At 35.7% G+C, this 27,029-nt stretch overlaps 1 protein-coding gene and 1 long non-coding RNA gene across 3 annotated transcripts in view; one reads left to right on the top strand and one right to left on the bottom strand.

Annotated features, from left to right (window-relative positions):
* The window catches only part of LOC122976553 (titin-like), a 326,074-nt gene that overhangs the window by 82,890 nt on the left and 216,155 nt on the right, over positions 1 to 27,029 (top strand). Inside the window, exons 32-33 of one of the 2 annotated variants that reach the window (XM_044345108.1) lie at positions 14,485 to 14,508; positions 14,617 to 14,700. The exons of the other annotated variant lie outside the window; for it this stretch is intronic. Of the exons in view, the coding sequence (XP_044201043.1) occupies positions 14,485 to 14,508; positions 14,617 to 14,700 (108 nt within the window). The remainder of the gene's footprint in view (positions 1 to 14,484; positions 14,509 to 14,616; positions 14,701 to 27,029) is intronic. 2 annotated transcript variants of the gene reach the window in all.
* LOC122976566 lies at positions 440 to 26,113 on the bottom strand. The gene is made up of 4 exons (XR_006400964.1): positions 25,961 to 26,113; positions 23,486 to 23,497; positions 14,520 to 14,522; positions 440 to 453 (listed from the first exon to the last, which is right to left on the bottom strand). It is a non-coding gene; the product is annotated as an uncharacterized LOC122976566 (long non-coding RNA).

The raw sequence follows: 27,029 nt of genomic DNA, 5'->3' as shown, positions 1-27,029 counted from the left end.
TGAGTTTTTAGCTAATAATGTTTTTCTCCCAATTTCTAGGTGGAAAAGGAGCTGTGGTTCAGCTGGTTCAGCTGTGCATTTGAAAACCCAGTCAGCATCAACAGCAGTGAAAAAGTCTTCAACCCCTTTATAAGTGAGTTATCACACCAACAAATATCTGCTGTAACACATTTAATGTATTAATGCGTCTTACTGTTTTTACTAAACATGACAATGTACTCAATGTCCTCATAGGAGTTACAAAACATGTTCTAACAGCATTAAATGACTAAATGATGAGCTTTGAGTTTATTATTTTTCTGTATTGGGTCACCTCAGAGTGCATTATCAAAGATGGGATCAGCTAACCACATTAGAATACAATACAGTGTCCTTGTAAACCATTTTTTGTTTTAATTATTTATTCTTTCATTTTTTGTAGGGAATCAGCTCATCTTCATGGCAATATTATTACTGGTTGTCTGCATCATCATCATCACTTTCAGACACAAAGGCATCATCAATTTCAGTTGCAAATGGATAAATGGTAAGAAGTCACAAAATATTGTATTTATTTTGATGCACTAAATAAACTGTATTTTTGTGGTTTGATATAAATCAAAGCTTTGACTTGAATTTACATTCTTTAACTCAAATGACTAAATGACGAACTTTGAGTTTATTATTTTTCTGTATTGGGTCACCTCAGAGTGCATTATCAAAGATGGGATCAGCTAACGGCATTAGAATACAATACAGTGTCCTTATAAACCATTTGTTGTTTTAATTATTTATTCTTTCATTTTTTTGTAGGAGTTTTGAAATGGACGTTCATCTACATATTAGTGTGTATTCTGGTTGTATTCAACTTCATCCTAATCTTTGATTTTAACTACAAAGGCAGAAAAGGTAAGAAGTCACAAAATATTTTATTTATTTTGATACACTAAATAAACTGTATTTTGGTGGTCTGATATAAATCAAATCTTTGACTTGAATTTACATTCTTTATATTTCTTTAGGTGTGGTATATTAATATTTCTGTAAATGTGACTGATAATGTTAATCTAGTTGTGCATCATACATATTCAAGTTCTTTGAAGAGTGTTATTCTACTAACAATATTAGTCCTGATGATGTATTTTCATACTAAGAGACAGGAAGTTTCTATCCTCATGCAAACATCCACAACCACAACCAATACCAAGAGATTCTCTCCAGATGTTTGATGAATCTGCATAAAAGGATGTTTCAGGGTCGACTTGTTGTCTTAGTGGTTAAAGCTCATAACAAGTATCTGCAACATCACTACTATTATGCACTATTAATGCATCTTACTGTTTTTACTAAACATCACAGTGTACTCAGTGCCCTCATAGGAGTTACAAAACATGGTATAACAGCATTAAATGACTAAATGATGAGTTTTGAGTTTATTATTTTTCTGTATTGGGTCACCTCAGAGTGCATTATCAAAGATGGGATCAGCTAAAGACATTGAAATACAATACAGTGTCCTTGTAAACCATTTGTTGTTTTAATATTTAGTCCTTCATTTTTTGTAGAGGATCTGACAGTGATTATCATCGTAACAGCAGTATTTGGAGTGATTCTGGTTGGATGCATCATGATCATCATCTATTTGAGATACAAAGCCGGAGACTATTTTGCACAGACATTTATAAAAGGTATGAAGTCACAAAATATTGTATTTATTTTGATGTACTAAATAAACGGTCTTTTGGTGGTTTGATATAAATCAAATCTTTGACTTGAATTTACATTCTTTAAATGTCTTTAGGTGTGGTATATTAATATTTATGTAAATTTGACTGATAATGTTAATCTAGTTGTGCATCATACATATTCAAGTTCTTTCAAGAGTGTGATTCTGCCAACAATATTAGTCCTGATGATGTATTTTCATGCTAAGAGACAGGAAGTTTCTATCATGCAAACATCCACAACCACAACCAACACCAAGAGATTCTCTCCAGATGTTTCATGAATCTGCATAAAAGAATGTGTTGTGGGAAATCTTCAGATGGGCCAATAAATCTTCAGGTCACCCATAACTTAGTATTAAACTCGAAACTTATAAGAGAAAGACTCAAAGAAATACACTGGAAGCTGGTAGAGTTCAATGTGAATAGGTTTACTCTGCATAAAGAAAAATACAAAGCAAACCGAGGCCTTGATCCCGAAATAAAGAACCTAATGAATAATCATAAAACATTAAATTATATACCTCTCATAACCCCTCCTAATGTGGAGCTTATTTTCTAAACCCCACCTTGCTTGATCTTAACACTTTGGTAATAATCCAGACATGACTCAGCTTCAGAAAACAATGGTGTCTCACAATTCTCTAACATGTATCAGTTGTACTTGGCCTCTTCCTCATTTGTCTCAATACATATGGCCTAGCAGCCTTCGCTCATTACACACAGGAGATTAAAATGGTATATTACTGATCCTCCCCTTCTGTATTACCTTGGGAACTATCTCTTATTGACGTAAATGTTATCTTTGCACAATTACTGGCCTATTCATGGAAGGGCAGTTTTCCACCACAGATGTTTCATTGCAACATCACTACTATTATGCACTATTAATGCATCTTACTGTTTTTCCTAAACATGACAGTGTTCTCAGTGCCCTCATAGGAGTTACAAAACATGTTCTAATAGGCATTAAATTACTAAATGATGAGCTCTGAGTTTATTATTTTTCTGTATTGGGTCATCTCAGAGTGCATTATCAAAGATGAGATCAGCTAACAACATTGAAATACAATACAGTGTCCTTGTAAACATTTGTTGCTTTAATTATTTATTCTTTCATTTTTTTTGTAGAGGATCTGAAAAGGATGTTCTTCTTAATACTAGTATTATTTCTGGATATATTCAGCATTATCATCAATTTAATATATGAAGGCAGAAGAGGTAAGAAGTCACAAAATATTTCATTTATTTACTTGAATAAATGACGAGCTTTGAGTTCATTATTTTTCTGTATTGGGTCACCTCAGAGTGCATTATCAAAGATGGGATCAGCTAATGACATTGGAATACAATACAATGTCCTTGTAAACCATTTGTTGTTTTCATTATTCATTCATTCATTTTTTTGTAGAGCTGACCCTTAAGATGTTCATCTTAATAGCAGTAGTTGGAGTGATTCTGGTTGGGTTCATCATCATCATCATCTATTTAATATACAAACGCAGAAAAGGTAAGAAGTCACAAAATATTATATTTATTTATTTTGGTCTGATCTAAAGTCCAGCTACCCTTTGACTCTTCATGATCATGCTCTCTCCGAGCATAGTGGTAAGTTTCACTTTCACAGGGTAGGAATCTGCTTGTAATTCATTACTTATTTCATTGTCGATGAAGGTGCTGTCTAATAATGCATAGACAAGATGTTCCTTAGTTGGGTTTTGAAGAAGAATACACATTTGGCTACAGACTTGATAACCAACATTTTGGTAGAGACTTGATAATCAAGTGACGTCTAGGACAACCCTTTGTTCAACCATATGCCAGCTGTGTCTTTCCTTCCTCCTGAACCCTGCTGATTTGACCTTTTTGATCCTGTCTGAATGCAACACCGTCTCCTGTTTCTGTCCCTTGATCTTTCCCTTGATTCACCTACTTGAGAGTTTTTCCCCCTTACTAGGTTACCCGAGATGTGACGACGACAGTCCTTGGCACTGTGACCTGGTTTCACACATCTGTAACACAGCTTATTGTCCTTCACATATTTTCGTCGATCCTCCAGAGACTTTTCCATAAAGTCTGGGCACTTTGGGAGTTGATGTGTGTCATCTTTGCACCACATGCAGGGGGTTCTTGATTTTCCATTGCTTGATACTGATTTATCACTGTTTATGGCAGTTTGAGTGTTGAAGACATTGGCTTTGCTTCCTTTGTGTTTCTTTTGTCATGGAATGAGTTAGAAGAGTGAAGAGCATGTAGGGAAGTGACTGGATTGCATGCTATCTCTGCTGCTACTGAGACAAAGTTAGTGAAATCCTCAAAGGTGAGAAACTCCTTACCTTCCATGAGGGCTACTGTGACCTGACGATTCCAACGGGATGTTAACCAATCAGGAACTTTCTGTATCAGCTTTTGGTTTGCTTCACAGTCACTTAATATTTCTATACCCTTCACATGAGGCATGGCTTGCAGGCAGGCATTGAGGAAGTCTGAGAATGTTCTTAACCCTTCTGCATCCATGGACTGTATTTTCGGCCATTTTGCCAGCTTGTCCCTGAAAGCTCGTTGGATGACAAATGGCTGACCGTAACGTTGGTTGAGCTTATTCCATACATCTATGTATGCCTCATCATCGTTTTGATAAAAGGTGCCTTCAAGACATTTGTGAGCGGGGCCGCTGATGTGTTTCTTTACGTAATAAAGTTTATCAGCTGAAGAAATACCTTTTCTGTCTACAACTGACTTGAATGAAACCTTCCATTCAATGTAGTGGATTGGATCGCCACTAAACACTGTGGGCATTGGCATCGGGAGTCTGTTTATGGCTATGCTGTCTTGGATTACTTGGGCCAGATAGGACACGTCAGTAGGGGGTGCTGGTGTGACAATGTGAGAGTTTTGGTGGTATATAGGGGGGCTCTGTTTAATTTCTCTGTCATAGATATCCAGTCTGGCACGAGCGGCCTCCAGTTCCCTTTCTGCTTGTAGACGCTCTTATTCAGACCTCTGCATGTCTAATTCCTTCCTATGGTGCTCTTCCATTAATCTTATTTTTTCCTTTTGCTTGCTTTCTTCTTGGATAACTTTGTACTGAGCCTCCTTTGCAGCTAGCTCTGCGGCTGCATCAGCCCTTTTTGCAGCTATGCTTGTTGATTCAGAGTGGTGACTGGAGCCTGACAGAGAAGCAGTACCATATATGGAGTAAGCATAGTCATGGGCTAGTAGCTAACGGAGCTGGCGTCTTTCAGGCCCTGCATCAAAACAGCCATCTATTGCTGATAAGCGTTCATAGACTATTTTCATAATGTCTTTAGTTACAGCCTCACATGCATCTATTTTGCGTCTTAGTTCAGTAGATGGTGTGGCACGCTCTCTTATTTCATTGTAAACTCTCATGAGTTCATCCTTTCCCTTTTCAATGGTGTCTGCCATTGTAGTCAATTCTGTTTCTGACATGTCTTTCTTTAAATTTTATTTGGATTTTCTGATTTGAATTTTCCTTTGTTCATACATGCTGAGCAGTCTTTTTTCATTTTTACTCCCTCTGGTAGGCGAGTATTTTCTCTGTGGGCACACTAGGACGTTCTTAACGACGTGGTAATGTTAACCCATCAGTGTCATCCATTTTGTGTTGAAGCTCAGCTAGTCGTTTTTCTTTACATTCAATTGTCTCCTTTAATTCCTGCCTTGATATGTCTTCATATTCCTCTTGATGTAGTAAGCTTTTACTTTCTTGTATTTCCGTTTGTAGCTTGTGTATCTGTTCCTTTACGTCATCCATTTTGAGCGTAGTTGTATTCCTTACCGTCTCCTTTGACCATAACGTTAAGTGCTGCAACTTGCTGCTCTGTGTGCCATGCAGTCTTGTCTTGGATTACATAGGCAGCACGGTGTAGCAGGTACAGGTGAAGCTCTTACTGTAGCATACTCCACCGAAAGATGGTCTGACACTTGAACTGATGATTTTAGATTTAATGACAATCCCAAAACCAACGTAAGAGCTGGGTACAAAACACAAAACAAAAAATATATTAGCCACCTTACCATAGCTTAACACTAGCTTGCACTAAGCTAAAGCTAACTCAATTAATTAAACAAACTTTAAGCTTTGAGTTTATTATTTTTCTGTATTGGGTCACCTCAGAGTGCATTATCAAAGGTGGAATCAGCTAATGACATTAGAATACAATACAGTGTCCTTGTAAACCATTTGTTGTTTTAATTATTCATTCATTCATTTTTTTGTAGTGTATCTGATGTGGAGTCTCATGTACATGGCACCTTGTATTTTGGGTTTGTTCAACATCACCAATTTAATGTACAAAGCCATAAAAGGTAAGAAGTCACAAATATTGTATTTATTTTGATGCATTAAATATACTGTATTCTGGTGGTTTGATATAAATCAAATCTTTGACTTGAATTTACATTCTTTGTATTTCTTTAGGTGTGGTATATTAATATGTTTGTAAATTTAACTGATAATGTTAATCTAGTTGTGCATCATACATATTCAAGTTCTTTCAAGAGTGTGATTCTACCAACAATATTAGTCCTGATGATGTATTTTCATGCTAAGAGACAGGAAGTTTCTGTCCTCATGCAAACATCCACAACCACAACCAACACCAAGAGATTCTCTCCAGATGTTTGATGAATCTGCATAAAAGGATGTTTCAGGGGTGACTTGTTGTCTTAGTGGTTAAAGCTCATAACAAATAACTGCAACATCACTACTATTATGCACTATTAATGCATCTTACTGTTTTTACTAAACATGACAATGTGCTCAATGTCCTCATAGGAGTTACAAAACATGTTCTAACAGCATTAAATGACTAAATGACGAGCTTTGAGTTTATTATTATCTGTATTGGGTCACCTCAGAGTGCATTATCAAAGATGGGATCAGCCAATGACATTAGAATACAATACAGTGTCCTTGTAAACCATTTGTTGTTTTAATTATTTATTCTTTCATCTTTTGTAGAGGATCTGACATGGATGATCATCTTAACAGCAGTATTTGAAGTGATTCTGGTTGTGTGCATCATCGTCATCATCTATTTAATATACAAAGAAAGAAACTGTAAGAAGTCACAAAATATTTTTTTTATTTATTTTGGTCTGATATAAATCAAATCTTTGACTTGAATTTACATTCTTTATATTTCTTTAGGTGTGGTATATTAATATTTATGTAAATTTAACTGATAATGTTAATCTAGTTGTGCATCATACATATTCAAGTTCTTTCAAGAGTGTGATTCTGCCAACAATATTAGTCCTGATGATGTATTTTCATGCTAAGAGACAGGAAGTTTCTATCCTCATGCAAACATCCACAACCACAACCAATACCAAGAGATTCTCTCCAGATGTTTGATGAATCTGCATAAAAGGATGTTTCAGGGTCAACTTGTTGTCTTAGTGGTTAAAGCTCATAACAAATGACTGCAACATCACTACTATTGTGCACTATTAATGCATCTTACTGTTTTTACTAAACATGACAATGTACTTAATGTCCTCATAGGAGTTACAAAACATGTTCTAACAGCATTAAATGACTAAATGATGAGCTTTGAGTTTATTATTTTTCTGTATTGGGTCACCTCAGAGTGCATTATCAAAGATGGGATCAGCTAACTACATTGGAATACAATACAGTGTCCTTGTAATCCATTTGTTGTTTTAATGATTTATTCTTTCATTTTTTTGTAGGGCAACTGAGATGGACGCTCATCTTAATAGCAGTTTGTATTCCGGTTGTGTTCAACATCATCAATTTAATATACAGAGTCATAAGAGGTAAGAAATCTTAAAATATTGTATTTATTTTGATGCTCTGAATATTAGTGGTGCGCAAAAAAATGGATTCATATAAGAATCGTGATTCTATCTCCGCCAATTCAGAATCAATTCACATTTTTCAGTCTTGCCACAACGCTGTTTTCCATTTTCTCCTGACATGAGTTAGCTCGCTAAATCCCATAGATGGCACAATGACGCTACGCTGGTTTTTGCCCGGCCCCAACTCCGAGGGCAAGAAGGAAGAGAAGTGTGTGTCATGGAGAGGCGGAGTACTTGGCAGAAAAACAAATACAACCTGGTCCACCGGCAATGAAAGCAATCATTTAGACATATTTAGTTTTTTCTTATCTCGAAGGGAAGGGGGAGCTTGACAAGACTATTTCCATTATCAGGCGTTGCAGTGCACCTCTGCAGGTTTGTGCGGTTGTGGGCTTATTTATTTGTAACCACCGTGAAACAATCAGAAAAAAACATTTTATTCCTCTCATTCATCGGCTTTCTCACCACCACAGCTGCAGGGTTGAGCGGAGGTGTGTGTGGGGATGTTTGTGCTTTAGAACGTAACCGCTGTGAAACAATCAGAAAATAATGTTTAATTGATCTGATTCACCAGCTTCATCACTAAGGTTACTAGCGCTCCCTCTCTTCATTCACTCTCTAGCTCGCTCGACCACTGCTTCTCTTTCTCTCTCATCTTTTTGAAATGAGTCGGGAAGCCGTCAGCAAAGCCTAACTTTACTTTTAACGTTATCAAACAAAGAGGAATGTCCTCCCCTCTTCCCAATAATGTTTTTGTCATATGGCAGGGTTGTGCAGCATTACAGGTTACTTTTCTCCAAAAGTTGGTTCTGGTTCAACTTTCTCACTGCGGTCCCTGCGGCCCCCACCCCCGCAGCCTCAGCGCACAATTCGTCAGACTACCAGCTGGTTTTCTGAGGACGAGAATGAGAAAGTAATTTTCGCTCAGTGAAAAACGTCTCCTTGAAGTTTATGACAAACTGCCAAAAACAAGCCAACAAGATGCAGCAGCAAAACAAGCGTTTAAACAGCTGTTCTGTATTTTGAAAAAGTCAATAAAATTCAGTAAATAGCGAAACTGCCCGTTTCATTACTTTATATTCATGTAATAAATATACAAATGTCAATTAGATGGTAATCTGCATGAGAAATTAAGAAAAAGAAACAACATCGGTTGTAATAATAACCTGCTTATAGTGATCAATTTGACCAATTTTATCAATTTTCTGGTTTGCACTTTGCAGCTAAATGTAACAGGCAGCTATTGTTTATTTGATTTTGTTATTTGAAGTGTGAATTTAAGTTATTATTTGAAGTTTTGCACTCAGCAGTTTATCTTTGCAATCATTTTTATTTTTGTATTAAGTATTCATTTGACTCTTTGTCTCAGGGCTGCTTTGGTTTCCTGTTGACTGAGTGAACTAAAGGAACATAAATCTTAGTCAGGGTTGATGTTGATAGCAAATGTTTACACTTGATTCTTGATTCAGTGTGATTTTTTTTCTTTGAGACCTATGAAAGTGTCTCCTGCAGTCAAATGGAAAGAGTTACTCAAAACATCAATCTAGAATCAAATCTATGAATGTATTGAATTGAGAATTGATTTTGAATCACAAATCAATTGTGAATCAAATTGTGAGATTTCCTGAATCATGCACTCATATTAAATATACTGTATTTTGGTGGTTCGATATAAATCAAATCTTTGACTTGAATTTACATTCTTTATATTTCTTTAGGTGTGGTATATTAATATTTATGTAAATTTGACTGATAATGTTAATCTAGTTGTGCATCATACATATTCAAGTTCTTTCAAGAGTGTGATTCTACCAACAATATTAGTCCTGATGATGTATTTTCATGCTAAGAGACAGGAAGTTTCTGTCCTCATGCAAACATCCACAACCACAACCAACACCAAGAGATTCTCTCCAGATGTTTCATGAATCTGCATAAAAGGATGTTTCAGGGTGGACTTGTTGTCTTAGTGGTTAAAGCTCATAACAAATAACTGCAACATCACTACTATTGTGCAATATTAATGCATCTTACTGTTTTTACTAAACATGACGATATACTTAATGTCCTCATAGGAGTTACAAAACATGTTCTAACAGCATTAAATGACTAAATGACGAGCTTTGAGTTTATTATTTTCTGTATTGGGTCACCTCAGAGTGCATTATCAAAGATGGGATCAGCTAACGACATTGGAATACAATACAGTGTCCTTGTAAACCATTTGTTGATTTAATTATTTATTCTTTCACTTTTTTTGTAGGGGGTCTGACCTGGATGATCATCGTATCAGCAATATTTGGAGTGATTCTGGCTGGGTTCATCATCAGCATCATCATCTATTTGAAATACCGAGCCAGATTTCGTAAGAAGTAGCAAAATATTTTGTTTACTTATTTTGGTCTGATATAAATCAAATCTTTGACTGGAATTTACATTCTTTATATTTCTTTCTTTATTTCTTTCTTGTTTCTCTTTTTTGTAGGGAATCTGAGATGGATGATCATGTTAATAGCAGTTTGTATTTCGGGTGTGTGCAACATCATCATCAATTTAATATACGAAGGCAGAAAAGGTAAGAAGTCACAAAATATTGTATTTATTTTGATGCACTAAATATACTGTATTTTGGTGGTCTGATATAAATCTAATCTTTGACTTGAATTTACATTCTTTATATTTCTTTAGGTGTGGTATATTAATATTTATGTAAATTTGACTGATAACGTTAATCTAGTTGTGCATCATACATATTCAAGTTCTTTCAAGAGTGTGATTCTACCAACAATATTAGTCCTGATGATGTATTTTCATGTTAAGAGACAGGAAGTTTCTATCCTCATGCAAACATCCACAACCACAACCAACACCAAGAGATTCTCTCAAGATGTTTCATGAATCTGCAATCCTCTGCAGGCTCCACTTCACTCAGCTGCCCGTCTGCTTCTTCCCACTTTAACCTGAATAACAAACCGGGGCTCAGTGTTCTGGTTGGATCGACATAGAGAGCTGGGGCTAATATTAGTTGGGAGCAGCAGGTCTGAGTGAAATGGAGCCTGCGGAGGAAACACCGGAACCATCAGGGTGAAACAGTCCATTGAAGTGCTGCTATCTTTGGCTGCACAGACAGGAAAAAACTTGGCTGAGAGGATATACCACTCTGTTTGTGGTGCATTACCGCCACCTTCTGCTCCGGAGTGTGGACCAGATATTAAATCCTACACTTAAATACACTCAAAGAAAACCCTACTGCTCCACCTACTTGGCAAGTTCATTAAAGTTTTAACGCTGAGCTCCTGAACTCCAGTCTTTTTGATCATACTCAGTACAATCTGTTTGCATGCATAATTGTCTACTCAGCCAGCTGGGAAAAAAAAGTCCTTATATCGATATCGGCAAAAAAATCTGATATCGTGCATCCCTACTATTAATGCATCTTACTGTTTTTACTAAATATGACAATGTACTCAATGTCCTCATAGGAGTTACAAAACATGTTCTAACAGCATTAAATGACTAAATGATGAGCTTTGAGTTTATAATTTTTCTGTATTGGGTCACCTCAGAGTGCATTATCAAAGATGAGATCAGCTAACGACATTGGAATACAATACAGTGTCCTTGTAAACCATTTGTTGTTTTACATATTTATTCCTTCATTTTTTGTAGAGGACCTGACATGGATGTTCAACTTCATACCAGTATGTATGCTGGTTGGGTTCATCATCATCATCATCTATTTAATCATCTATTTCAGGCGCAAAAGGAGAGAACGTAAGAAGTCACAAAATATATTTATTTTGATGCACTAAATATTCTGTATTTTAGTGGTCTGATATAAATCAGATCTGTATCTGGATGTTTCAATGGCGATTTGTTGTCTTAGTGGTTAAATCTCATAACAAATAACTGCAACATCACTACCTTTCATGTCTCCATCTACACTACTGAAGGCAAAAATGCTAATTAAGTAAGCTTACTTTGACTTAAAATCACTCAGCGTCTCAGTACATTTTGCAAACAAAAAAGTACACGTTCAACAACAACAAAAAATGATACATTTTATGGCTTTTTTACAAAAAGCTGTAAATAAGGGGGGAAAAAATGGAACAAGGTCGCAATTACACAATTACATTGTAGGAAAAATAACAGGTTTCAGTCTGGATTTAATGGATTAAGGCACCAACCGTGAGATCAGACAATTTTCATGTCTCAATCTATTTAATGGAAATATAACACACACTTATTTATTTTCAATACAGGAGCTGCTGAAAGGAGATGGCAAGGTAAGAACATTTTCAAATTGTTCACCTATTTGTCTTTAATAATTTTAGAGTTTGTAACATGACAATATTATATAATATATATAATATATAAGTCTCAAATTAGACACATTCTTAGTTGTTGTTGATTTAGTAATGTGATGTTTTCCTAACAGACAAATTAAGTTTTACAGTCATCAATCAGCAGCAGTTAAAAAACTTCTAATATGGATTCACTGTGTGATAGATGCATCATGGTTGTGACTATTCTTTATTTATTTCACAGAGTTCCTACAATGGTTGGATAAAGGTAATAACAACTTTTTCTTTTTTTTTTGAACCGAAGAATTCTAGCAGCTGCATTTTGGACTTGTTGGATCTTTTCAATAGTACAGAATACAAGACCTGAATGACCATGAATGAGAATTTCTGCATCTGACTGTGTTAGAAATGGGTGAACTTGGACGATGTGTCAGAGGTGGAAGAAAGCTACTTTAGTGATGTTGCTGATGTGTCCCTCAAATCTAAGATAAATCAAATGATAGGGCTTTTTTTATCTCTTCTGCTTCGTGGCAACATCAGAAGACAACTTCCTAATCAGAGCTGAAAATGTAAAGTAGAGGTTCATTGATAAACACACTGAAAGGCACCAGAGACAGTCTGCCTTTCTGTATCTGTATGTCTGAAGTCTTTGAAGCCATAAAAAAGTCTTGAAGGTTCGATATTTAAAAGGTCAAGACCAGGCGAGTCTTCAGCTGTACTGCAGAGACTGTGTGTTGTCACTAAACTAAAACGTATGACTCATTACATTTTCTTTGGCTGATTCTTCCTCACCTCTGACAACATTGTCAGAGTATTAGGAAAACCCATCTCTCATGACTCTACACATATTGTCCACTCTGTTAATACTATTAATATTGTTCTATTTGTTAATGAGAACCTGTGTTTGTAAAGGTTTAATGAAGAATTCCAGTGAGTTAACACACACTTATTCATCTTCAATACAGGAGAAGCAGCTGAAAAGTCATGGCAAGGTAAGATAGAACATTTTCATATTGGTCACCTATTTGTCTTTAATAATTTTAGAGTTTTTAATATGACAATATTTTAAATAATGTTCTGTTTTCATGCATCCAGCACTTAAAAAGTAATTAATATCTAAACTTTTACAATCAAAAACAAAATGCATTCAATGTACTTTTTTTTTAATTGCTGAATTTTAAAAATGAATTAAATAAAAAAGTCTCAAATTGGACACATTGTTAGTTGTTGTTGATTTAGTAATGTGATGTTTTCCTAACAGACAAATGAAGTTTTACAGTCATCAATCATACTGCTGTTAGTTTTAACAGATAAAAATAAAACATGTATTCTGACAAATTTTTGAAAGATTTATTTGCAACTAAATACTGACAAAGACATATCTGACCAACATTTGTTTGAATAGCAGCAGTTAAAAAACTTCTAATATTGACAATTCTTCATTTTATTTCACAGAGGTGCTGGAAAGGTTGAAAAAGGGTAAGAACAACAATTTTTGTTTTTTTTGTTAGTCTGACTTGAATGAAACCGTAAACCAGTGAATCAGAAGAATTGTAGCAGCTGCATTTTGGACTTGTTGGATCTTTTTAATAGTACAGAATACAAGACCTGAATGACCATGAATGAGAATTTCTGCATCTGACTGTGTTAGAAATGGGTGAACTTGTGTGATGTGTCAGAGGTGGAAGAAATCTACTTTAGTGATGTTGCTGATGTGTCCCTCAAATCTAAGATAAATGAAATTACAGGACTTATTTATCTCTTCTTGCACTGTGACAGATTATTATCTTCTATTTATAAAGCAGAGCAGGGGAATGACAGACACATTTTTTACACATACATAGCAGTTCCAAGTTTTAGAGTCATCAATCATACAGCTGTTAGTTTTAACAGATAAAATTAAAACATGTATTCTGACAAATAGATTTATTTGCAACTAAATACTGACAAAGACATATCTGACCAACATTTGTTTGAATAGCAGCAGTTAAAAAACTTCTAATATGGATTCACTGTGTGATAGATGCATCATTGTTGTGACAATTCTTTATTTATTTCACAGAGTATCAAGAAAGGAGGGATAAGGGTAAGAACAACTTTTTTTTTCTTGAACCATTATAACTGCAGTAAACCACAAGTTTCACTGTCTGACAGATGTATTGTGGTTGTGACAATTCTTTTATCATTTAATACTGATCTCAACAGTTTCTGAGGTCCATAAAACATCCACCCAGGACCTTTACTTTTTCACAAAAGTAAACGTAACTTATAAAAGCTAATTATGAAACAAAACATGATTAATGAAGAATCCCAGTGAGTTAACACACACTTATTCATCTTCAATACAGGAGAAGATAAGGAAAGGACATGGCAAGGTAAAATAGAACATTTTCACATTGGTCACCTATTTGTCTTTAATAATTTTAGAGTTTTTAACATGACAATATTTTAAATAATGTTCTGTTTTCATGCATCCATTTTAAAAATCAATTAAATAAAAAAGTCTCAAATTTGTTGTTGATTTAGTAATGTGATGTTTTCCTAACAGACAAATGAAGTTTTACAGTCATCAATCATACTGCTGTTAGTTTTAACAGAAAACTAACTATTCTTTATTCATTTCACAGAGTATCTTGAATGGAGGAAAAAGAGTAAGAGGAACTATCTTTTCTCTTGAACCGTTATAACTGCAGTAAACTAGAAGTTTCACTGTCTGACAGATGTATTGTGGTTGTGACAATTCTTTTATCATTCAATAGTAAAGTCAACAATTTCTGAGGTCCATAAAACATCCACCCAGGACCCAACATCTGTTGTGACCCATGATACCAGCAATGAAACTGGTGAGTGAAACATCGATCACATAACAGCAACAAATGTTTCATTTGTGAGTAAGAAACATGAATGTATAATAAGAGCTGGATATGGCTGTGCCACTCAGCTTTGCATTTCGATATGGTCGAAATCTTATTATTATAATATTATTTGTTTATGTTCTGAATATTTAGGCTAAGGTTATGTTCTTCTCTTGAGAAAACTGTAAAATAACCTGAATTTCTATTAGGATTTGGCACTTAAAATTGGAGAAAAACAACTTGCTAGCATCTTGCTTGTTCATGTTTTTCTGTTGATGCTCTTCTCATTAAAAAACAGAAATAGGAGAATGAACAAAGGTCCACCTAGAAGGAGACGAAGCTCAGGAGGACGAGCTGGAAAAACTCTCATCAGCTTGATGCTGGTTCGATCCTCTTTAATGGACTGCTCTCAGTCGTTGCTCTTGATCTTCTTCCTGTTAGAATAAATAGTAGGACAAACTGTATATAACTGTACTGACAGAGAGCTCAGTAGGATGAGCAGAAACACCTGACTTGGTTCCATCCTTCAGTGTTGATCTTCTACTCAATAAACTAAAGAAACAGGAGAATGAACACTTGACCTCATAAAGAGGAATAGCTCAGGAGGAAGAGCAGGTTCCTAAATGAACACCTGAGTAATCAGATGTTGGTTTGATTCTTGATGCAGGATCTTTCTTAAAACAAATGAAACAGGAGGACGAACACACTGATGTTTGTCAGGAAGAATAGCTCAACAGGATCAGCTGATTACATGATGGAGTCATGAAAGACTTAATGTTGGTTCAAATCCTTGTTTGTGCTGCTTTCATTCTTTACTGTTGATCTTCTTCTCAGAAGAAACACAAACAGGAGAACGAGCACACAGCTGTTTGTAGGTAGATATAGCTCAGTAGGATGAGTTCCTGCAAATACTGCATCAGTGTAATGTTGGTTCGATTCCCGTCTGAGGACAAATGTTGTTGTTGTCAAAAAGCAAAGTCTTTAAAAAGATTGCAGAGTCCATATACTGCCCCCTGCAGGCTGCTCTGAGTCAGTGTGTCAATAAAAACAATTGATCTCTGGCAAGTGGAATTGGCTGATAATCAATCAACAAAGTGACACACACATATATTAACATGTATGTTTCTAAACTGACTATAGTATGATTAAAAAGAACAACTAATTGAACAAGACAAAACCAATAAATACATTAAAAAAAACCCAAATTGAACAAGAATCAACACCCACCCCCCAATTAAGAGAGCAGAAACAGAGAAGAAAGAAAGAAAGAAAAGAAAAGAAAAAAACCAACAACCCATAATTGTGTTTATAGGTAAGCAGCTACTTACTGTTATTATGTATGTATGTGTGTGTTTAAGTAAGTAAGTTACTTGGCAAAACTCTTCCAACATTTTTAAAAACATTCGTCTCAACTTCAGTAAAATGTCAGCTGCTTGTGCTTTCCTGTCCCATAACCTCCTGTTTCCACCTCTCCAAAGCGCCGGGGGAGGACACGGCCCCCCACCCCGCCTCTGCAGGATTGGACATTTGATGATCCAGGTCCTGGCAACGGGCAAAGACCTTAATGACGCCAGTGAAATGTCCCGCCTACAAACGTAAAAGAAAAATGACTTCTATTCAATTGTCATATATTTAATGCCTCTACCAAAATGGCCCGTGTTGAACAAAAATATTATAAATGTGCATATTATTATAACTATTTAGTTAATTACTTATTTATTAAATTTATGATAGAATCAAAGCAGAAATTTGTAAGACATTCATTCAGAAATATTTTTGCTGGGAAGCCCTGCAGCCTGGTGGTTGAACCATTCTTCTAAAACCACATTACAAAGTGGATAAAATTAGGGATGTCACAAGAATCAATACATAGATACCATAAACACATAGGTATCAAATCAAACCAGCAGTTATTTTTTCAGCAGTAATTATACTAATACCAATGGTTTTAGTCATCATTTGTATCAACACTTCACTCTATAAGTCAGATATAGCCAGAGTGTGTTTGTTTAAATGTTGAAACACTTCAAGTTTCAGTCGTACTTACAAGATTGCAAACCAGAATGAGGGCACATAATCACACAGCTGTATTTGTTGTTACAGCATCACGTCATTTGAAATGACTGTTTTTGGGTTGCTTTGCTTTCTATTTGAAGGCTACAGGCATGCATGCACGTTTTTAAAGGGACAGCCAGTGCCACCCCTACAATCTGATTGGCCACCTCCGATACCACCTCAAAATTTCTGCCACATCATTGGCTCCAAAAAGAGGTCCAATTGTATGGAAGTCTATGAGATAATGACCCTACTTCTCTCTTGATTTATTACCTCAGTAAACACTTTCCTAATGAGTCTGTGGTCTCTAGTTTCAAGTCCTCTTCAATACAACATGATGTTAATTTTGTAAATTATGGTCCGTTTAGTGTGAAATAGACAATAAAGCAGGGTATGTTTAAGGCCTAAATATGTTCTGAATAAATTTTGTGAATGTGATATTGCTGCTTAGTATCATAGAGTAGCTATTTCTTATCTCTCCACAGGAACATTGGTGAAGTTCCTATCAACAAAAACAGGGAACCAGTCCACCTCCAGGTCCTGATCCTGATGAATGTGAGTTCATTGCATCCTAATAATATTGATGACATATGCCTTATCCTCTAAAAATCATCATGACAATATGTTCCCTGTTGTTTATTTTTTCTTAACAGGTCCATCAACTTCCACCATCTCCAGCACTTTAGCGACAGCAACACCACCATCCATAACTAAGGAGTTTATTTTTTACTTTTTACATTTGGAACAACTAACTTAATCAGACACTGAAAAAATAATCACCCCGTAAACATGCCCAATGTAAAGAAGAAAAATCTTTTTTATTATTAGTTATTTTAATAGTTAACATACATTTGAATTTCAATATTCCATTAAAAAAGTTGCAAAAACATTTGTGTATGCTGTCAATTATAGTTCTTGGAAAGACAGTAAATATATAAAGAAAGAAAGAAAATCTTATTAAATTCTTATAAAGAAAGAAAATCAGAATCGGTAAAAATTGGAATTGGCAGGTCAGACTTTTGAAAAAAAAAAAATCAGAAATCTGAATCGGTGGAGAAAACTGCAATTAGTGCATCTCTACTTCAAATATACATTTCCTGTTGTCCCAGTTCATGTCAATATGGGCATGTAACGGAAACGAGACTCTATCTAACCTGGGGATGTCGTCACAAAAAATGACTTCACCAAAAAATATATCACAAAACATGCACAGAAATATACCATGATATTATAATTTTCTCAACATGTCAGTTAAAAAATTATAACAGTTTAATTATCCAAAACTTTCCCCTGGCTCTCACTGTGGTCCAGAACATAAAGTAAAACAGCAACATCTTCCTTGTTCTCAGTTAGGTTTAAATAGAAGCAAGACACGTAAATTCATGGTGAGTCTGTTCAGTTAAAGTATATAGAAATTTATAAATGTATTAAGAAGGTTAAAAGGTAGGAAATGTTGCCACTGACAACAGAAGTTAAGGAAGAAGAAGGAAGTGAAAGAAGCAAAGAACAACAGGAAGTGGTTCACCTACATGACGAGCTTCTGACTGAGCGGCTGTCATTTTACTTAAATTTTATTAAATATTTCAGTCACTCTGTAAGTTGCTGTCGTAAAGAGAAGTTCAATTTCCTTAAAAGAGACGTGCTTTGATTTACTGGTGCCACTAAAACAAAAACATGCAGAAAGGAAAAAAAAACTTCCTTTCGCATGTGGTTGCTTGGCAACTGGTCCCAGCCAATAAATCATCCGGCATATAACTCCCCATAAAATGGAGAATTGTCATTTTTACACTGTTTTTTAACGGATTAAACAAACAACATACATCATGTCAGTGAGTGAGCTTTACAGGTGTTTAGTAGGCAGAATAATAAAGGCAAAATAATATCTGCCATGCTTTGGCAACTGACCAGGAATCATATGTAGGCGCACATTTCTGCCTGGAGCTTAAAGGGAAACTTTGCTGATTTTCAACCAGCGTTGTGTCATAACAATGTGGCTAGTATATGCAACAATGTTTAACTTCCCTCTTTGTCTTTGGTGCTCTGCCAGATGTAAACACACTGCTAGTAGAGTCAGTCAGTCTTGTTGGACAGAATAGCAATCAACACAACTCAATTTACATTTTCCATGTCTGAAAATGAGCAGGGAGAAGAAAAGCTTATTTTGTCTGCCCCTTACTCAAAACAGAAATGATAAATAAGAATAGATGGTCTGTCATTTACAGTTAACCACCAATACTTACAGTAACACGAGAAAAGAATCTAAAGCCAAACACAATAATTCACCATCAACTAAGGAAACCCATTACCTGACTTCATATAGTCTAATTATTCTTCATACATTTTCTTGAACTTTCAAGTCACTGTCCACATACAGAGCCGCACCCGTCGCCTCTTGTTGGTTCTATTGATATAATGTAGCTAACTAATAACCCTCAATATGGAAATCAATACCTTTCTCTTGATTTAACCACGTCTCAGATAAGACTATCAATTTGAATTTACTTTTAAATATATTAAGATATTCATTGATCTTAGTGAAGTGCTACATTTGACATTTATTAATAAAAATGCATTATCCATCTTATCTATATTTTATGCTCTGTGTAGTCAGATGTTTATATTTGTAAACCTGCAGAGAATCACACTCCCTGGACATTTGTCTCTGTTTTAGAAATCCACACATTCCTTTACAGTCCTTTGTTCTTTGATGCAGATCTAGAGAATCAATTAGTGTCTTCAGTGGTGGGTTGTTCGTGCAGTTTGTATGTTTCTTTCTGCTTTAACATTTTTTTTGCTGTAATAGAGCCTTGAAATAGTTGATAAAGCTTTTTGTTGTCAGAATTCTTCCAAGATTCCTTAATTGTTTGTGGCATGATGTATCTCAGTACCTGCTGGCAGCCATCTTGACATGTTAATCAAATTCAATTAAATAATAATTAGTCTCTATGTATCCACATATATACCAATTCAATATTTCTCTCTGTATGTAATAAATAGACTGGCTAACCTGATACTTTGAGATTAAACAGCATTGAATTTGTGAATTGAATCATGAAATATTTGACAATATGACAACAAGAGAGAGCAGGAAATCCTTTAAAGAGGCCAGAATTTAATAAGTTACATCTAAATTGCTTTACTTTGATGTAGCCTATCAAGCTAACATTTCAAAGCTTCTGGGGGCTCAACAGAGTTCATTTTTAACAGGAACGTTACCTGCAAGCACCTGTTCAGACTGCTGGTCTGTGGAGAACAGTAACTTCTTGTTGGTCTTCAGACTGGATCGCTCTGGTGTTTTCCATGCGCTCTGAACTGGCAGCTTCTCCGGTTTATACATGGGGCACACCGGCCCTGGAGTGTCCTATCCTGCTAATCAGCCTGTCCTCAGGTACCTGCCCCTAAATTATGGTAAATGCATTGAAGAGTCAGCGAATTTATTCTGTCAGATGTCTCACTTTCCAAAGACAAGTGTTGCAGTATGAAACTCTTACCTGAAGAGAGGCTCTGACATCTTTATTCTACCCGAGCACATCTAATACAATACACAGAGTATATTATACATCCACGGCATATACAGAAAATATATATGGAAATTATATTAACTGGATTATATTTACTGGAAGCAAAAAGCATGTTATATGTCTCCCTTATAAATTAAAACGTACCATTAAATTATGAGGGATATTACTTTATTATTAGGTTTTGGTTTGCAAGAAAAAAATCCTGACAATGAACCCTGACTACACACTAACCTAAAATCAAGCATTTTCACATTTTCATATCATTCTAGAGACTTTACAGATTAAATGTCCCACATTTGTACCTTGAAACTGTTTCCTTTCTGAAACTGGTAAATGCAAATGATCTTATTACTTTTAATAGACTGTATATCTGTCAATCTGTCAATCAATCAGTCCGTCAATCAATCAATCAATTTATCTATCTATCTATCTATCTATCTATCTATCTATCTATCTATCTATCTATCTATCTATCTATCTATCTATCTATCTATCTGTCCCACAGCAGCTTACTGATCATCAGGTCATCAAATGTGACAGGTGACAGAAAATAGTGTAACACCTCGTCTATCCCGCCTATTTCCTGGTGCCATTTGCTTAATTTACTTTCACTTTCTCGGACATCTTGACGCATGTTCTTGAAGGTAATGTAACTGACAGTTTCCAGCATTTGACACTCCAATGGCTCTTTGTTCATGTTTTTAGCGATATTAGCTTCTCCGGAAACAACACAAATCTGCCGTTTGGTTGTTAAAAGTGTCGTTTGGTTGTTAAAAGTGAACTCACAACTAACGGCTGGAATTTCCGCCATCTTGTAGTTGAGTGTCCTTGGGTGGTGTGGCAGTTGAATTGAGTTGATCTTCAGTAATTAAATGCAGTGTTGTTGTTATTGTGTCCCTCCACTTACTGATGACTGACGGCAGGTTTTCCTGCCTGAATCAGCCTGTGGAGGAGGCGGAGATGAGCCGCTGTTCTCCCCGCTGTCTGAGACACTAAATGCGGCTGCGCTCGGCCGGACAGTCGCTGGAGAACAGCTTTGACTTCATGTGTCTACAGGTGAATATAGACCTGTTTATATTTATACTACAGGAATGATGTGAAGACAGTGTGGGAGTCAGAGGGGGAGATTTAACCTGTTAATTTATTACCGTGTTTCCACGTCGTCAAATATCAGAGAGTTAGAAAAAAAACATTTAGTCAAAATGACAGCCGGAAACTGCTGACCTCTCCCTCCTCTCAGGACATTAAAAGACACCATTTTTCAAATGTCTCTTAACACAGCCAGGAGCCCAAATGAACATTTAAATACTTTATTCTTGTCATAATCATCCCTCTTATTCATACTAATCTCTATAAATATCTATTAAATCGTCGATAGTCGATGGGTTCCCGAGATCAGTTCATACTGACCATTAGAAGATCCCTTCATAATGACCTTACAATGTAAGTGATGGGGGACAAAATCCACAGTCCTCCTTCTGTGCAAAAATGTATTTAAAAGTTTATCTGAAACTAATATGAAGCTTCATTTGTCGAAATGAGTCAAATCAAGTAGATATCTTTCAACATTACAATGTTTTTGTGCCAAAGTTCCTCTTTTTGTTACTATACTTCCACCACAGCTCAACAGGGAAACACTGTCTGAGGAAACACAAAGAGGGAATTTTTAGCTAAAAAGACTGTAAATGTGTCAGATATCCACTTGATATGACTAACTCAGACTGCTGAAGCCTCATATAAGCTTCACATCAACTTTTAAATGACTGTGTGGACACACTGTGGATTTTGGCCTCCATCACTTACATCGAAAGCACATTTGAAGGATCTTTTAATATCCAGTATGAACAGGAGGAATGATTACAGCGAGGAAAACCTCTTTCACTGTTCATATGGACACCTCACTGTTGTTTTAAGACACACTTGAAAAATGGTGAACCTGTCCTTAAACGATGTCGGCTTGTAGTGTTTCTTAGTAGTTTCAATGTTCAGTCACCACACTGAAAACACTGGGAGGCTTAGAGATAGAAAATACTGTCACTGTATGATAAACTAGTTCAATATCTGTCCAAATTACACTTTGTCTGCTTTTTAAATTTACTGCAGACAGTTATAAAGAAAACACAGGGGAAATAGCCTATAAAAAGACACACATAGGATTTCAAAAAAGTTTAAAATAGAAAACAATAAAGATATGAAAATGGAATAAACAGTGAAGATGACAGTGGGTGAAGTGAAAGATATCAATGAATCGTCCCAAATGTAATTTAAGAGAAAAGTTTTGAGCCGTGATTTAAAAGTGAGCAGACCTCCAGTTTTCTGGGAGTTTGTTCAGATATGTGGAGCATAAAAACTAAAGTCCTGTAATAAATTTAACTTTGACATGTTGGTCCACTCTTTTTTTGTGATTTAATATTTGCAGTGATATTTGCTGTATAAACAACCATTAAGGGAGCTGCTTCTGGGACACCTCTGAAATGCGCTGCGAGGTGTCTGGTGGGATCACCAGCACTGACTAGAGGAGACAGGATCAGCTCCGGCGGCCACATCACAGCCGGGACGCAACGCAGACGCGCCCGCTGGGATCAAGCTGTCAGTCATAAGCACGTCATGTAGGTAAGATACTTACTTCTTCACTCTCAGCTTCGGCTGTCAGCAGCAAACTTTCCTACTTTTTCACTGTCTGAATACATTTATAAATCTCTATATACTTGAAATATTTTTGAATATCAACAGAATCATCATGAATTTACGTGTTTTACTTCTATTTAAACCAAACCAGATCAGGAAAATGTGGCTGTTTTACTTCCTGTTCTGGACCGCAGTGAGAGCTAGGGGTAAGTTTTGGATAATTTAAACTGTATAATATGATGTTATATTTCTGTGCATGTTTTGTGTTATATTTTTTGGTTTCAATTTTAATTTTGTGACCCCACCCTCAGGTTGGATAGTCTAGTTTCTGTTTACCAATGCACATGCCCACATTTAAATGAAATGTGACAACAAATTTATGTTTGAAGTCTATCATAACTGTGAATATTTGGCTGTGAACAGTTTTATAAATCTGGCTTAAGGAACAGTGATGTGATGAGGGGTCACAAGGTATTTGTAAAGAGGTTTTAAAGGGATATTTGTCCCCTAAAATTGAAAATAGACTAGAACCAGTGATGGAAATTGGCTGAGGCGCTTAACTGTTTTACTATATTGTTATTCTTTATCTGATTGCACACCAGCATCCAGTTATGGATGCCCACATGAGTAGTTACAACCATTTACAAAAACATTAACAAACACTTATATTTGCTAAAAAACAACAACATTATACTGTGTTAAATGTAAAATACTGCTGTAAATGCTAAATAAGGAGGCTTTATGTAAAGTGTTACTGCTTATTATTTTGAGTATTTCTATTTTATTGTACTTTATGACTCCACTACATTTACTTGACATTGTTTAGTGTAGTTAGTTTACAGATTATGATGTTACATTTTGAAAAAGCATATTTATAAAATCCAATGCAGTGTTAAAGATCAAACCAGTGCTCCTCAACCTTTGTGGCTTGTGACCCCTGTGACAAAAAAGCAGCATCTAGTTGAGACCTCTTTACTTTTCTGATTGTTTCATTTATAGAATTGCTAGTGGGTCCAGAGAGGTAAAATGATACAATATTTCACTGAAAAGCAAATTTGAGGCTAGAGAAAATTCAAACAAATAAATACAGCAGCAGAACTATCATATAGACTCTGCACCAGTAAGTAACAGTGAATAGCAAAGTCTTTATTGTTTGAGCAGGCAGAGGTGGTGAGATGGAGGCTGGCTGGTGTTAGGGCTGAGGTGAGGGGAAGGAATCCAGACTAAATGCTTGGTTGAGGGAATCCCGAGGATGTGAAGCTGGCTGGCGAGCTTGGTGAGCAGACAAGGCAGGCGAGCAGGCAGGTAATCCTAGAGACAAGGAGAACAGGTGTAAGGCAAACTGCTGGCAGGCAAACAAACTAACTAGCAGATAAGGCAGGCAGGAGACGTAACTGAAATCAAAGCTAGAAGCGTGCACATCAAACCGTTAATGGCACGACGACCCTTAATTGACGTCACCTGGTAAGTGCTTGAGTGAGAGAGGCTGCAAAGGCTCGGTAAGTTATAAATAAGAAGTGGACGGCACTCTGCGACGTATCACGTTACCTCGACGACACCAAAACATGTTACGTACAATTGTGGGTTTGGGACTTTTTATTTTACGTTCTTTGCTTTCTTCATGGCCAAGGCACTTAAGATTCAATACTTTATTGGGCTCACTTAAACAAAAACAGAAAAAGACAAAAATAGTAAAACCACTCACTCATAAAGCAAATAATACATTAAAAAAGTAATAAAACAGAAAGCTAATATCTGACCCATAAAATAATCATGTGCACAACAGTCAAGTAAGGGACCAACTGCCTGATTTGAGCATCTTCCAGGCTCCTGCCTCACAGAGTGGACGAGAGATAACAGCATCATTAAGCAAAAAGTAAAAGAAATGATTGATAAACTTGTGTAATTTAACTTCTGCTTGCATTCCTCTGATTTAATGTGTTTTTTTATGTACCATCTTAAATCCTTGTTAATGTAGCATTTCTTTGTAAAGTTAGGTATACCAGCGCTCCTACGATGCCAGGCTGAACACTCATGTGCCAGTTTGTTAACCATTTTTTTAACGCTTCCGGGCAACCCCTGGTAACCCCGTAATTAACGCTGATTTAACGTTACAACACTATGAACTGTGGGTAATTCCCTCAGGCAAAGTCTGCAGAGATGCAGACAAATTAAAAAAAAAAGTAATTACATTTTATTGAATTAAATAAATTAGAGTAAATGTTGTAATTTAATTCAGTAAAAATTCAATTTTTTATTTAGTGAGATGAGACAAAACAGGTCATACAAGACATGACAAGACAGAACATAATCCAACGGATGACATGACAGGATTTGCGTGATAATACAAACATGCATTTAGGACTTACAGCGGTAACAGCAGAAAAGAAAAATTAGATGTTAGTACTTATGATATAAGGTAGGGCAGTCTGTTATACAGGATTTCTGTGTGTGTAGGTGGGAGTGTGTATGTAAGTGCAGAGGAGCCATTGGGGTGAGTTGTTATAAGAAGAAAAAAAAAGATTATAATGATGATAACAAGCACATAAATAAAAATAAATAAATAAAATGGGAAAGGAATGGAGAAATTTTTTAATAATAAAGAATAAGTTGAATTGTCTAGGTAGGGGAGGCTGGTGATGTCTTCATTCACTCATACCCCCCTCCCGTCCGCCAAGCTGCACCTCACCGGCCACAGCGCCCCTCCCCCAAACAATTTAACTAAAAATTCAGTTCAATATCAGACTAATGTTTAAGCCTGGCCTTATTACATGCTGACTGATACAAAATCATGTCATTACATTACAGCCTTGACTATCTCCATCGCCTTGTTTGACATATATTTATGGAATAATTAGATACTTTTGGACTTTTACTTAAGTAAAGAAAGAGTAGAATAGATTATATAACAGAATACACAGTTTAGAAAAAAGTTTAATAAAAAGAGTAGGCTAAAACTAGAGTAGGACACACTTGATTAAAGAAAAAAAGAAACATCTCAGTAATTAAACAGAGAAATTTGCGTTCACTTGGGGCTGGGCAACATATCAATATTGTGATATGAGACTAGATATCGTCTTAGGTTTTGCATATCGTAATATTGTGATAAGGCATTAGTTGTGTCTTATCCTGGGTTTAAAGGCTGCATTACAGTAAAGTGATGTAATTTTCTGAACTTACCAGACTGTTCCAGCTGTTCTATTTACCTTTACCCACTTAGTCATTATGTCCACATTACTGATGATTATTTATCAAAAATCTCATTGTGTAAATATTTTGTGAAAGCACCAACCAATCCCTACAATATTGTCGGAATGACTATATTGCCCACTTGTTTTCATTTCATTTTATTTTACAGGAGAACCACTCTACGGGAAAATAGGTGACAAAGCTGTTCTCACACCAGACTCTGAAGTGAATCCCATCACCAGTATAGAGTGGAAACATGGAGCTGATCTTGCCATGGAGTGGTATGGAGACAAGACTTTCTCCTACCGACACTTCACAGGTACCACTTTAATCTAAATCAAGCTGTTTGGTAGCCAGAGATCAATGATTTTATACATTAGTCTGGACTTTTTTGACAAATTTAAGTTGAGATTTTGGTTTAAATTGGTGGTCTAAATATTTTCTGTTGTAAATTAATTATATTTTAAGGGATTCCTTTACAGTATTTAATAGGTTTATCCCAGATGTTGGATAAATGAATGGATTATATTACAACATATACATATGTAATATGTATTGTATTATACAGGGTTTTTAATGTGTTTTCTGCATGAATTGAGTTTTTTTTAAGGAGTATAACCCATTAAATTTGACAAATGCAATACATACAGACCCTGAATTTATACCTTTATTAAAATATTAAGGCCCTTCATAGGTATGCTGCAAAATAAGGTTCCCTTTCATGTGTTTTGATCAAAAAAGCCCTTAACTTGTGCAAATTATCCCCAGATATCTGAATATGTTGCAATCCAAAGATTTTTTCATTCATTATCCCTGTAAAACCCAATTAAATACCTTAATTACATAATTATCAATGGAATTAGGGTTATAAAAAAGGGATACACTTGCTTTTTCTATGGGAAACAAAACTAAACTTTTTTGTAT

This window comes from Thunnus albacares, chromosome 24 (assembly GCF_914725855.1).
Source record: "Thunnus albacares chromosome 24, fThuAlb1.1, whole genome shotgun sequence".
NCBI classification, from domain to species: domain Eukaryota; kingdom Metazoa; phylum Chordata; class Actinopteri; order Scombriformes; family Scombridae; genus Thunnus; species Thunnus albacares.
Note: the sequence above shows the minus strand (reverse complement) of the source record. Positions and strands in the feature narration are given on the sequence as shown.